At 41.7% G+C, this 14,583-nt stretch overlaps 1 protein-coding gene across 5 annotated transcripts in view; it reads left to right on the top strand.

Moving 5' to 3' along the window:
- The window catches only part of Amot (angiomotin), a 64,797-nt gene extending 50,814 nt beyond the window's left edge, over positions 1 to 13,983 (top strand). For 4 of the 5 annotated variants that reach the window (XM_047536032.1, XM_047536033.1, XM_047536031.1 and 1 more), the window contains 5 exons: positions 825 to 1,015; positions 8,684 to 8,806; positions 10,009 to 10,241; positions 11,471 to 12,172; positions 12,488 to 13,983. In XM_047536032.1, the coding sequence (XP_047391988.1) occupies positions 825 to 1,015; positions 8,684 to 8,806; positions 10,009 to 10,241; positions 11,471 to 12,172; positions 12,488 to 12,585 (1,347 nt within the window). In that variant the 3' untranslated portion in view covers positions 12,586 to 13,983. The remainder of the gene's footprint in view (positions 1 to 824; positions 1,016 to 8,683; positions 8,807 to 10,008; positions 10,242 to 11,470; positions 12,173 to 12,487) is intronic. The other variant, XM_047536034.1, reaches the window with a different exon arrangement.
- Positions 13,984 to 14,583: the final 600 nt, after the last annotated feature.

The raw sequence follows: 14,583 nt of genomic DNA, 5'->3' as shown, positions 1-14,583 counted from the left end.
CTAGACATTTTAGAATTAGAAATGGTCTTCAGAAATCATCTGGCCTCAAGTTTAGAGGAGAGAAAATCAAGACCCAGAAAAGATTGCATGACTTACAAAAGATCACACAAGTGAGGGACAAGTTAGCAACTAAATCCTAGATTTTTGAACTCCCCATTCCTGCCAACTGACTGGCTGGGATAGCAGGTTTCACTCTATTGATGCACTTGTTGTGTATCATGATAATTACACATGGCAGGCTCTTTTTCTGACCAAGGGAGTCTCATATTCAAGTCCAAGTCCCATGGCCTTCATAGAAGATCTGAATTCCCCTTTCTTCTTTCTGAATCAGAGTCCAAGCTAGAAAACAAAGGCCAAATGTTTTCTCTGATAAGTGGATGCTGATACATAACAGGGGTGGGGGTTAAGGGAAGAATGGAGGAACACTGAATTGTGTAGAGGGAAATGAGGGGTGGTAGGGGTAGGGGAAGGAAAGATGGTGGAATGAGACAAACATCATTACCCTATGTACATGTATGATTACATAAACAGTGTGTCTCTACATCATGTACAACCAGAGAAATGAAAGGTTATACACCATTTATGTACAATGAATAAAATAAAATAAAATAAAATAAAAAAGAATCCAAACTAGAGACTGGGAATGTAGCTCAGGGGCAGAACACTTGCCTGGCATGCAGGAGGCCCTGGGTTCAATCCCCTGTACCACCAAAGGAAAAAAAAATCCAAGCTGAAGTTCCTTGAAGTAGCCTTTCGTCAAGAAGGACTTGGACACCATGTTTATTCTCTCATTAATCTGAGGGGTCTTGGTATCTCCCCAACAGCGCCAGGGCAACTCTCAGCCCACCAACATTTCAGAATACAATGCCGCTGCACTGATGGAGCTCCTTCGGGAAAAGGAGGAGAGAATTCTGGCCCTGGAAGCTGATATGACAAAGTGGGAACAGAAGTATTTGGAGGAGAATGTGATGAGACATTTTGCTCTGGATGCAGCAGCAACCGTTGCTGCTCAGAGGTGAGGAGTTGGCTGGGAAGGCCACTGATTGAAGTGGGTCATTGGTAAGAACTGACAGATAACTGATTCATACATTTTCCAGTATATGATTTTCTCTGATACTCTTGTCTTTCCTCCAGTTTCCTTCTGGAGTATGTTTTCTTTCATCTGAGGTTATTCAGGGACTGAATGGCTCTGGGGACAGAAGGTCATGGATTTGAAAATCAAAGTTGTTTTATGGACTTAGTGGAATAATAGTTGAGCTTGCCTCAGAAGCCAGAATAATTGCAGATGGGATCGGCTGAATATTTGCACACCTCCTTCCCCAGAGTCACTTTCTCTCGGCCACATGTGCACACTGTTTAGCCCTAGGACTGGAATGAAACCCCCTCCAGAGAAATGTCACTCAGAAGCTAAATGTCACTCAGGAGTGGCTGTTGCCATTTGATAGCTCTGGTTCATCCTGGGTATGTTAAGGGCTGTGCTGAACATGAATCCATCCCTGCCCTTTGAGAAGGTCTATATTTGAAGGCCACATTCTCTGTGTGCTTGAGATCATCACTTGTGAGCAGTCCCATTCCATCTGGTACCAGGGAGAAAGTGGCGGGAGGATTTTGGTTTTGATTTTTTATTTTTCCTCCTTTACATATTATAAAAACAAATTATTGGCTTTTGGAGGAAACAGTTGCTCTTATCTAGTTCGTCTTGCTGCTCTTCATAATCATCAGCTGAAAAAGAAAGAAACAACAATGAAAACTCAATTCAGTTCAGGTGATGATTTTGGTTGTGTTAATAATAGCACCTGGTCTGGAGTTGGGTGTCGAAGGTGTGCTATGGCATATTGCTTCCAGACAGATTTCTATCCAGAAAGTTATTAAAAACCACAGTACTTTTATCACTTCTGTATGTGGTAAGCCAGTAGAGCCTAGAAATGCCCACCAGACTTTGGACTGCGATATATGTGTGGAAGGGGCAAAGGGATACATTCATGTTTGAGTACTTCTCGTGCTCAGTCAGATGGGGTGGTGCATCAGGGCTTAAAGAGTTGGACCCGTGCTTTGTCAAACTCATTCCTTGTTCTCTAGGAAGATACCTTATGTCTCTCTGTCATCAGCCTGCTTTCAGATACTCCTTATATAGACCTTTAATGGATAGAAGCTGCCTATGGTTTGATTTTGAGGTCTTCAGGGTCTAAAGCTTCCCTGGCTTTGCTTCTTGAGAAAGACATGCTCAGTACATTCCAGGTACCCCAACTGTGCCAGAAGATGGTCACAGGGTTTGTAGGCAGATTCAAAACGCAAATAAGTATTATTTTACCTTTAGCTTCCAGGGAAACACCCATGCCCAGCACTTGTTCAGAGGTTATTCATAAAACCCTGATGCTGAAAACAGTTATTATTGGGAAGTAGGGAAATACAGGGTAATTTTGTCATGTTTGGACAGAAGCTTAGAAAGATACAACTCCTAAGTGTGTGCAGTGTGAGAAAATGCTAGAAAGCAGGGTTCTTACTCCAGGTCAAAAAGCAGGAAAGCTGGGTGGGGCTTATCATGGGCTGGGGCTTATAAAAAAACTACCCTCCTTTCTCTCTTGAAAGCATTGAGTATTAGGGGAACCACCTTTCAGATGGATTTTGTGGCTCCCATAGAAGGTAGAATTAATTAAAATTGAATTCCTTCAAATTACCAGGTAGAAAGTTTTCATGTAATCAATGTTTTTTGGCAAAATACATGCTTATCATTTAGCATGAGAAAACACAGCCAGTTCCCATTTAATAGGAACATTTTCTAATAGTGCCATAAGCAAACATTCCAGATTTGAACTGTGTGCTTTCTTTTCCTTTCTTCTTTTTTTTTCTCTGTGGTGTTGAAGATTGAACCCATGAACACAGGGCTTTGTGAAAGCAAGTGCCCTACCACTGAGCTATATACCCCCAACCCTTTTTAAAAGACTTTTGTGACAGTCTTACTAAGTTTCTGAGGCTGGCCTCGAACTTCAGATCCTCCTGCCTCAGCTTTCCGAGTCTCTGGTGTTACAGGCATGCACCACCACATCAGGCCTGCATGCCTTTTTCGCGTGCTACCAATCCAGCCCACGGGAGAGACAGAGAGTTTGAGATTGTATTCAGATTCCTATAAAATGAGAGAATTGAGCCAGGTCATTCCTCCAGACCCTTCTATTTCTAGGACTAAACTATATTTCTAAGATAGTACCTATTCTGCTTTGCTGTGGAGATTGGTCTCCTTTTCCTCTTTTGCTTTTCATGAGGTTACAAATTTGGGAGGAACATTCAAAAACTTTATTTCAGAACCTGTGGGCTCTTCTGCCTGTCCTGCCAACATTTCTTCCCATTCCTTTTCCATTTGTTACCCTCTTCCTCCCCACAACCTAAATGTAGGTACTCGGCAAGGTTCTGTCTTTTGCTTCTTTCTGTGGTAAATGCTTATATTTGCTTTCTTTCAAAATACTTTTAAGTGCCTATGTTATTGGTAGCTGATGGAAAGTGCTCAAAATTTATTTAAGGAGGGAAAGAAAGATAGAAAAGAGGAGAAAGGAAGAAGTGAAAGAAATGATTTCTAAATGTATAATTTATATCCCTAAATTTAAGTGCCTTATTTTAATGCACTGCTTAGTTTCTGTGTATTCTACTAATATCTCAAACTTAATATATTCCAAACCTAATAACTCACAGGTAAATGAAGAGTTTCTCAATTAGGATATCTTACTTAGATGGTATCAGTGGTAGTGGTAGAAGACAGAATATTTTTTCAGTAGATTATTAGTTGCACATGAAACAAATCTCATTTAGTTATACAATTTGATTCATGTTGGTAATTGAATATAACATTGTAGCTGCCACCATGGTCAAGATACAGGACACATTCTGAAATGACCTTGTGCCCCTTGAGCTTGATTCCATTTTCTCCAATGATTGATCTGCTTTTTATCATAAAATTGTAATTGTCTTTCCTACAGTGTCATATGAAAGGAGTTGCATTGTGTTTACCCGTTCTTTTTGACTTTTTGTGATCAGCATAATTATTTTGAGAACTATCCAGGTCGATGCATGTATTAATACTTCTTTCTCTTTTTATTGCTGAATAGTGTGCCATGGTACCACAGCTTATTTATTTATTCACTTGATGATGGATATTTGGATTGTTTCCAGTTTGGGGACATTGTGAATAATAAAAAGACATTGTAACATAAGACAAGTTTCTTTTCTCAAGTGAGAAGACATGTATCAGGTGGTCTTTTTATACCCCTCCAGCACTTTGATTCTGTAAAACACCTTTTGTCAAAGGGAAAGCTGCCGATGCAATGATTTCAGACAGGACCATAGTATGAAAAGCTAAGTTTAGCCTTAAAGGGTCCAGGAGAAGGCATTTAATCCATACGGAAAGTGTTGACATTGCCCTTCATCCTGAGATGCACCTAGATCCCAGATTTACCAACTCTGTGGTATTGGACAGTTGTATAAGTAGGTGAATTTTACACTTTATGAAAAGTTAAGAGGGCTGGGGGAGAGAGAGAAAAGAGTTCATTGATGATTTTTGGCTCATTTAAAATTAGTATTTGATACTTAGAGGATTAATGGGGATTTATATTATTTATTAAAATGTATAATGCTTGCTATACAAGGTGCTCTTCTGAGCATTTTACTTTTCTTTTTTGGGGGGTACTAGGGATTAAACTCAGGGGCACTCGACCACTGAGCCACATCCCCAGCCCTATTTTGTATTTTATTTAAACACAGGGTCTCCCTGAGTTGCTTAGTGCCTCACCATTGCTGTGGCTGGCTTTGAACTCTTGATCTTCCTGTGTCAGCCTCCTGAACCACTGAGATTACAGGCATGCACTACCACACCTGAATTTTACTCTTATTTATTATCCTTACAATACTTTGAGGAAAGTACTATTGTCCACTTGACAAATGTTGGAAACCAAGGCACAGAGGAAGGGGTTAAATAATTTACCCAAGATCACACACAACTACTAAAGGATTTAAATCTACATTTTTGTAACCTTAGCTGCTGTACTTTGCTGCCTCCTAGATATGGTGTAGCTCAAAGACGGTGAAATTGGGATCATTAATTCTTCAATAAGATACTATTTGAGACATCATTGTTATTATTATTATTTGGTCCTAGGGATTGAACCCCAGGATGCATTATCACTGAGGTAAATTCTAAGTCCTTTTATTTTTTTGAGGCAGTGTGTCACTAAGTTGCTGAGGCTTGTCTTGAACTTGGAATCCTCCTTCCTTAGCCTCCTGAGTCACTGGGATTACAGGTGTACACTCTCATGCCTGGCTCCAGGTTTATTATTTTCTCACTTGGAATTATTATAAATGATCAAAATAATCTCTCTAGATGCTTAACATAGATAAGGGAAATTATGATTGATAAAATTCTCTCTTCATTCCAAGAAGACCCATTTGACAATGCAGATTTTGAGTTTCAGTTCAAAAATGGTGAATTTATTTTTAAAGAGCAGCAAAATGATAACAAGGTAACATACTGGCTGACCATGTAATATTTTTATTTGCATTTCCTGAATCAGGTCATTATCTTTGTCTAAACTTGGCAATAGTTGATTTGTATTTTGGGCAAAGTAAATTCAGGAAAGGAGGAAATAAGGACAGGGAGAGCAGAAGTAGAAGTTCCTCAGACACATCACGCATGGCTACCTGTTCCTTCTTGTTGGCATCTCTCAGTTTGTATCCTCTGCTTTCCTTTCATTCTGCCTTCTGTCTTAGTCAGCCCTGTTCTTTATTGTGACTTTTCTATAATAATAACAGTGGTAATAACTTTGTAAGGGTAACCCTGACAGCACCAAGATTCAAGTTAGAGTCTCAAGACACTTGCATTCCAATGTCCCTAAAATCACAAGCCATCACAGCACTTTCAACATCATCATCTCAGTTTCCTATGACAGCCAATGGTATGCCCTTTTTCCTAGATAGTCTAATTAGAAATAACAAAGTTTTCATTCATCTTTCCCTCTTCCTAACACCCCCATTCAATTAGTTTCCCAGTTCTATCAATTCTACCTCCTACAACCTGTTTCCATTTCCCTTGCCACTTCACCAGTTCATGTTTTCCTTATCTCACTGGGATTATTGCAATCACCTCCCCAACTTGTCTGCCTGATTCCAGTGTCTCTCTCCTCTAATCCTTCCATCACATTTTAGCAAGAGATAATGCTGTTGTCCTAAAGCCTGGCACATATCAGTTCATTCCTCTTGAAAAGCTGTAATAATTTTCACTGCCTCTTGAAATAAAGTCCAAGCTCATTCCTTTGTCTTGCCTTGCAAGTTTCTTGAAGTCAGATCCTAGTCTTTTCCACATGTCTTCCCTCAGCAGCCTCCCAGCAACTTCAGACACTGATCCACTTATGGTAGGGTCCATGTATTAAGTAAATAAAAGGATCCTGCCCACAGGACGAGATGAACTCGAAGTTTAAACAGTCATTAGGTGTTTTAATTAGGAGGTCATGGGTGTCATTCTGGAGAGGAATTTGAGTAATGTGATTGGAATTACTTCATTGGAGAAAGGAAGGATAGAGAAGATGACTAGGATGGGGTATTCACAAAAACCGTTTACTTAAGAATTTGAGATGGGGCATGTGAAGTTCAAGGATATGTGGTTCAGTGTTTGCAGGTTGTGTTTTGAGAATGTAGCCAGCATCTTTGTCCTGATGTTTTTAAGGATGGTCTCAGAGTATTGGAAATAGCACCTTCAAACAATGTGCTTGCCTGCTTTTTCCTGAGCCTTTGGCTTACTAGCCCTAGTCTTCTAGAAGGAAGATTGATGCTGAGGGCTGTCCTGGCAGCCTTGTAGGAATTCACTTAAGTGCCCCACATTTTCAGTCTCCATTCCTGAGGAGTTCACAGTGTCCATGTCAATTAGCTGGCAGGGCTCTGTGTACCCGAAATGGTCTTTTATGCAATGAAAGTGGCAGTAGGCCAGCATTAGTTCCCGTAGTGACAAACCGTACGTTCAAGTCCCCAGTGTGCACAGACCCCATGCTCTTTTCGAGAGGCCTGGCTCTAAAGCCTCAGCCATCAGTTCACATTGGCACTCTGCAGTGCAGGAATAGCCTCCAGGATTATACAAGGGCTGCAATTTTTTCAAACCATACTGTCCGCTATGTTATTTTTCTACCTTTGCACTTCTAGCTTAATAATAAACAGCTTTGTTGAGTGCTTTCACTTTGTATGATGCTCTGTGTTTTACATGCATAATTTTATTTTATCCCCTACAACATGAAGATATAATTATGCCTATTAGGAGACTGGGGCTTAGAGCTGGTAACTGACTTTCTGAGTTCATTAAGCTTTTCAGTGGTAGGGTACTTGGGGAATCTGGGACTTAACCCCGGTGTCATCTGTAATCAGAGCCCTGCTCTCAAACACTACCCAATGCTCTTTCCTCTCAGAGTGTCCAGTAGGGCTACAAGCAGTTGAATTGCACTGAAGGAAGCCTAGAATTCTGAGATGCTAAAATATTTTGAGCTTAGCAAATGATGAGAGCCATTGTATTCCTTCCACTTCTTGCTCTCCAGTTATTTCACCATTCCAACCTCACATATAAGGTGCAAGCTCTTATGGGAGCAGTTGTTTTGTAGAGGCTTGCCCAAATTCCCCAACCTTTGTGTCAACTTTCTGCTTGTTCATTCCCTTGCCACTTTGCCCCATTGCCCCTATCTGTACTGGTCACAATCTCAAAGCTAAGAGAACATAGTTACTGCCTGCAGAGAATGTGCCCAGAGTTCTCCCAACCTCTCTTCATTCTCCTAGGAAGTGTAATCAAGTAGGACCCCAGTTCACTGTTCCTCAGCCTAGTGTCTGATTTCCTGTATGACCAATCTAATTCCATCTGTGTTCTCCTTAATCCTAATCTCTCTCTCCCACTCCCTCCCTTTTTCCCTATCTCTGGTTCTCTGTCTCTCTCCCTCTCACATACGTGCAATTTTCATCATTCATTGGTCTTTGAGTAAATGACCTGAGACATTTTCAGATGGAACATGATGGTCCCTTATGCAGCTGGGACTCTGGCAAGACAACAGTCACTTTGATGGGGTAGAGTCATTGATTTGGTGCTAGCATGTTCCAGATGTAGATTAGATAAGGAACCGAGTGGCACTGAGTCAAAGGCCCTCTTTGTCCACTCACACGTCCTACCTGATCTTTGCTGTTGACGTGCCTATTACTTGTTTGTAGCACTCACTCAGGTGTAGTTACTGATATTTATCTGCAACAATAAGCTACTTAGTAACCCTCTGATTTCCTTTAGAGTCTAACTTTTCCCTTTCTGACTGTCATGAGAATAAAGTCGAATATGTACATATTCCTGTTACTTGGTCATGATGTAAAAACTTGAATGGGCTACCTTCTAGGTATCAGGAGGATGTCTTTTCCACTTCTGGAAGCAAGCATGTGCACATTTCATAGAATACCTCACTAACTTTTGCAGCCATGCCATGACAACAACCTTTTCTACCCTGAAAGCTTAAACTTCTTATTTTGGAGACCCTGAACCCAACAACTCACCCAGAACCCAAATGTTCCTAATGTGATTGATTCCAACTTCAGGCTTTCCAGGAAAGCTTCCTTTGACTTAGGAGGGAGATAACATTTGTTGATTTTGCTGCCTGCCCATCATCATCACTGCTGTTTTCCTCCCCAGGGACACAACAGCCATCAACCACTCTCCTAACACTAGCTATGACACAGCTCTAGAAGCTCGCATCCAGAAGGAGGAGGAAGAAATCTTGATGGCTAACAAGCGTTGCCTGGACATGGAGGGAAGGTAAAATATTGATCTGGACTCTGATGGATCTGAGAAGTTGGTGTAGAGACCAGATAGGTCATTAGGGAAGGACAAGCATCTTTATTCATGGCTGGAGAACCTGATTATGCAGCCATACCTACCCTCCCCCTACACTGCCGTCTTCCCTGACAGCCCATTACTTAGAGTTTGAGATATGATGACCTTGACCATTCCCACTAACTGTGGAACTCCAAGAAGGGTTACTGTCCCCTGGCTTTCCTAATTGCTTGCCATCTGCCTTCTGCCAGAGATGAATTGTTGACATTTTTACGCTGGGGTATTCTTCTAACCCTGCAACCCAACCCTGTTACACAGCAGACTACTCAGGAAAAAAACATCCATTCAAACTGGCATGTAGGGCACCTGATGCCTCTTAAACCCAGGATCATTTGCTTTTTTTTGTTTGTTTGTTTGGTACCAGGGATTGAACCCAGGGGTGCTTAACTACTGAGCCACATTCCCAACCTTTTTTTATATTTTATTTTGAGACAGGATCTTCCTAAGTTGCTTAGAGCCTCGCTAAGTTGCAGAGGCTGACCTTGACCTCCTGCCCCAGCCTCCCAAGTCACTGGAATTACAGGTGTGCACCACCGCACCTGGTTTCAGGGTCATTTATTTACTACCTGAAGGTCGTGGCTCATTGACAGAAGGCCTCAACTTCTCAATGAACACATCGTTTCCATTGACTCAATTTCTTAACTACAGCACCTAATACATAGCTTTTCTCATATCCTACCTTTCTTTTTACCAAGACTCTGCTTTGACATTCTAAGGTGTAAGAGACAGTTCCTGGATTCTCTGTTGTATCCATTTAGATGTGCAGAAGGACATTTTTAGAAAACCCCATGGCACACCATTCCTTGTTTTCTAACTCAAAACTCAGACTAGACTACCCCTTAGTGAGAAAGATAATGGGCGCTCAAATCCACGAAGGCAGCAAGATCAGAGCACAAGAGGTAGCAATAAGGTTTTTTTAATTGGTTCTTTTTAGTTATATATGACAGTAGAATCCATTTTGATATAACATACAAGTATGGAATATATCTTATCTAGTTAGAGTACTATTTTTATGGATGCACATGGTGGTGGGATTTACTATGTTGTTTTCATATATGTACATGGAAAAACTATGTCAGATTTATTTCACTGGATTTTATGTATTCTTTGTCTTTGACTTCTAGGATCAAGACCCTCCATGCCCAGATTATTGAGAAAGATGCCATGATCAAAGTACTCCAGCAGCGCTCCAGGAAGGAGCCCAGTAAGACAGAGCAGTTGTCGTCCATGCGGCCAGCAAAGTCTCTGATGTCCATTTCCAATGCCGGGTCAGGCTTGCTCTCCCACTCATCCACCCTGACTGGTACACCCATCATGGAAGAAAAGCGAGATGATAAGAGCTGGAAGGGGAGCCTAGGTAATGACAGCAAATAAAAATCATAGTGACACATTGTAGAGGGGAAGATGATGTAGGTGGGATTTTTTTCTTCCAGAGGGGTTAGCTATATCAGGGGCTCCTCCACACTGTGAATTCTCACAGTGAAAACATTAAGACCAAAGTCTAGTAAACATGAATTCTGAGTTCTATTTGGATAGGAAGGAAGATAATTTCAATTTCACCTTAAAGTTTCAGATTTGGCCTTTGCCACATAGGACCTTTGTCTTTGTCCAAAGCCCATGTGGCCTTTGTGTTATTCAAAATTTCAAAATTTTTGCATTTCTCTGTTCCTTTTTCCCTATAATAGGAGGACCCAGAGTCCTCATTAAGCTGCATCGAGCTGGGTGACAGGTTTTTTTGTTACCAGAATGTTCTGATATGAAAACAGAATGTACTTTTTCATTCCATTCCTGGGCAACAGCGTCAGCAGCTGGAGCAGCAGCAATTACTGATGTCTCTGTGTGTGTGTGTGTGTGTGTGTGTGTGTGTGTGTGTGTGTACATACATACATATGCACTATATATGCAATATATAGCAACACATTATAAATAATATATATTTTATATATTATATAATATATAAATATAGTATATATAATATATACTTAGTATGTATATATAATATATACTTAGTATGTATATATAATATATATGTTATATTATATATTTTTGTTTTGGCTCTCCTTGTTGTTTTAAATGTCTCCTGTGGTCCTCTGACCCTTGAAGTGTCCTTTGGCTAGAGTAAACATTTGGGGAACCATAGTCATGGTCTGAACCATAGATCACACAATTATTAACACTGTCATGTGTATCTATAGGTTTCTCCCCTCCCTCATCCTTTTCAGCTCTCTGGTAATGTGTGGTGTTGATTATAACTGGAACCAAATAAAATTCTGACAAATTGGTAGAACTTAATCACCATTGAAAAATAAACCAAAACAGATACCCAGACACTTAAAGGCTTAATACAGTATGCTGAGAGTTGAGTAATGAGGACCAGAAGGGATCTTCTAAGCTGGAAGGCAACTTTTCACCAAGGTGGGAGGTGCCTCATTCTGGAACTTCACTGGAGGCAAAAAATAAAGGATTTAGACCCATTCCTTTTCTCCTGAACTCATGCAAGGGAGAATAGCTAATCAAATACCTGGGTTGGAATCACCCGTTATTTTTATTGGTTGTTTATATTTTTGTATTGTTTTTCATCTGTAGGTATTCTCCTGGGTGGAGACTACCGTGCTGAGTCTATCCCATCCACACCTTCGCCTGTGCCTCCCTCCACTCCTCTGCTCTCGGCTCACTCCAAGACAGGCAGCCGAGACTGCAGCACCCAAACCGAACGTGGAACCGAACCGAACAAAACTGCAGCTGTTGCTCCCATCTCTGTTCCTGCTCCAGTTGCTGCTGCCGCCACTGCTGCTGCCATCACTGCCACCGCTGCCACCAACACCGCCACTGCTGCCACCAACACCACTACCATGGTAGCTGCTGCTCCAGTTGCTGTTGCTGCTGCTCCAGCTGCTGCTGCTGCTGTTGCTGCTGCCCAGTCTCCAGCAACTGCTGCTGCTATTTCTGCTGCTGTTTCTCCAGCTGCTGCTGCTCAGTTTCCAGCTGCTGTATCTGCTGCTGCTGCTGCTGTTGCTCCTGCTGCTGCTGCTGCTGCTGCTGCTCAGGTTGCTCCAGCTGCTCCGGCTCCGGTTCCAGCTCCAGCTCCGGTTCCAGCTCCAGCAGCGGCTCAGGCTTCTGCTCCGGCTCAGACTCAGGCACCAACTCCAGCTCCGACTCCGGCTCCTACTCCAGCTCCAGCTCCAACTCCAGCTTTGGCTCAGGCTGAGGCTCCTGCAAGTCCAGCTACCAGTTCTGGACCACGCCGTTTGTCTATAACAAGTTTGACCTGCAATCTAGACAAGACAGGTAATAATCATTCTCCACGACAAGTAGTTCGGGTTCCACCCGCAAATACAGATTTATTTGCTGATGCCTGCGTATAGATAGAGTTGACCATTTGGACTGAGCTTTTCATGTTCCAAAGGGGATTCCTCAGAAGAGGGAAAAGAAGAAGGTCTGAGATGGGAACAGGCATGAGTAGGTGCTAGTGTTCCAGTAAATGAAGTTCCCAGACAAGTCACCTTGCCATGGGCTTCATGAAGGTTCTAATGCCATCTCTTTGTAGAAATTTGGGTTTTTACCTTGTCCCTAAATGTTCTCTAATCCCTTGTTTCCACATAGATGGTCCTGCTTTCCACTCCAATACTCTGGAAAGAAAAGCTCCTATTCAGATCCTGACACAAGAGCCTGATACAGAGATGGTGGAATATCTCATCTGAGTGGCCCAATCAAGAGCTGCAGTTTCTCAGCAAAGATGCTTTTAATAATTTTCCCCTTTTGTTTGTTCTTATTTTGAGGGTGAAGATAAGGGTTGGGGGGAGGGAATGTTTTTTAAAGGGACTTTTTATTGGAACAATGTAGTACTTTAGTGATACCATATGAACTCCAGTCTGTTCTTGACTCTTTAGGAAGTACTTCTAAAAGATAAATTGATGAGAATGTGCTCTAAAGTTTATCGTTTGGAGTTATACAAATACTGGGACTGTTAACAAGTAGATATACATCGATGTTTTCAATGTGCTTAAAGTTGCTTTAAAATGTCCCTATTTGAGGTCATTTTCATTCGAAGAGCACAGTATGTGTAGAAGACAGTTTGGAACATGTAGTTAGAAAGTGGGAAGCCAGAGAGAACTTGAGTGTGTGCTGTTTTGTCTAGTCGGCAGCCACAGAAAACTCTCGCTTCAGGCTCATGAAATGGAATAATTTTTGTAGCTATGTAAGTTGGACTAAAGGTAGGGAATATTGGGGTATGAAAGGGTGCTAGAGCTAATTCTCTCTCCGAGTTGCCCAGCTACCCTGCCCCAGCAGATTGTTATTGATCTTCATTTCAGTGGTGCTTTGGAAGTGGATTTTTTTGGTACCCTTTTGGAGGTTCATGCATTCATATATGTACTCTGGAGTAATTTATGCATTTGGATAATTAATATATTGCTTTCAGATGCTAGGAGAGTAAATTAACTAAGTGATGCACAACTTCCTGTCTTGTAGGGAGTTAAACATCAGGTGCCTTGACGGACAGTTGCGTGAGATTTTGCACGCAGTTTTCTGTGGTTTGGGTGTAACCATGAACAGTGCTTACTTGCCTTTCTTAGGATCAGTCAGCTTAGTGTTTATTTCTTCTACAGCATAGATTCACTGGTTGGGTCACCAGTCTCCAATTGCCAATTGTGGGCAAGTGAGGAACATTTTTGTTGACAGGTTGAATGCTTTGAATTTCTGGTGACTACTTTAGAATAGTTCATTTTGTTTTCCTACATTTTTAACATATGTCTGAATAGGCATATGTGACTGTCACCTCCAAGGGAATAGCATCAGAAGTCCAAAGTACCATGCTGCAGTCAGGGGAGAGGTTGATTGCAGCAGTCTCTTCATCTACCTCTTCTCAGTGCCAGTGACTCCATCTTGGAATCCCTTTGGGAAGCAGCAGGAAATGTGCATGTGGGCAGGGACCAATGGAGGCCTTGCCATAGGGCTGCCTCGAGGGACACCAAGGGATGTCAGTTGCTGCAGGTCCCTGCCCCGTGTCACTTCTCTGCCCTTCATTAAGGTGACAGATATGCAGATAGTGTCATTAAGATCAGTTTGCAAGGGTATGGGGAGGGTGAGGGGCGGGGGGGGTGCTAGGTAAGGGTGGGGGTGTGTAGATGTTTGGGGATGTATTAGTTAAAATCCAGACTAATAGAAGAGTAGCCTGATATATTACGTCATGAGCCATAGTGTGGGAAGGAACTTTAGCATTGTAGCCCTATTCCCTGATTTTAGTGGTGAGGAATATGAGACTTGGAGAGGTTCAGTGACTCTTTCAAGATCACACAACACATTTGTCCATTGTCCATTCTCCCAATTACCATGCTTATTTTGGGAAACTCCTATACAAAAAAGGAAAGCCTGTTTTAAGAAAAAAGCATCTTCATGGTCCAGGGTATATGTAGTCTATAAAGCATCCCTGGTTTGAGTAGTTTGTCCAGGATTCTGAATTTCTCTTTTGCCTCTCCTGCAGTGCCTTGTACAAGGTTTTCCCTTTCCTGATCCTCATTTCAATATTGACTCGTATGAAATGTCCCCCTAAGAAATCAACTCCACTTCTTTTCTCTCTCTGAGATTGGGTACCTCGGGTGATCTTACAGGGTTCCTCTGTGAGAATAGGAATGGTGTGACCAGTATTCTTTTGTAGTTCATAATTATCTTCCAAAGGAATTACTGTGTGTGTGTATATG

This window comes from Sciurus carolinensis, chromosome X (genome assembly GCF_902686445.1).
Source record: "Sciurus carolinensis chromosome X, mSciCar1.2, whole genome shotgun sequence".
NCBI classification, from domain to species: Eukaryota; Metazoa; Chordata; class Mammalia; order Rodentia; family Sciuridae; genus Sciurus; species Sciurus carolinensis.
Note: the sequence above shows the minus strand (reverse complement) of the source record. Positions and strands in the feature narration are given on the sequence as shown.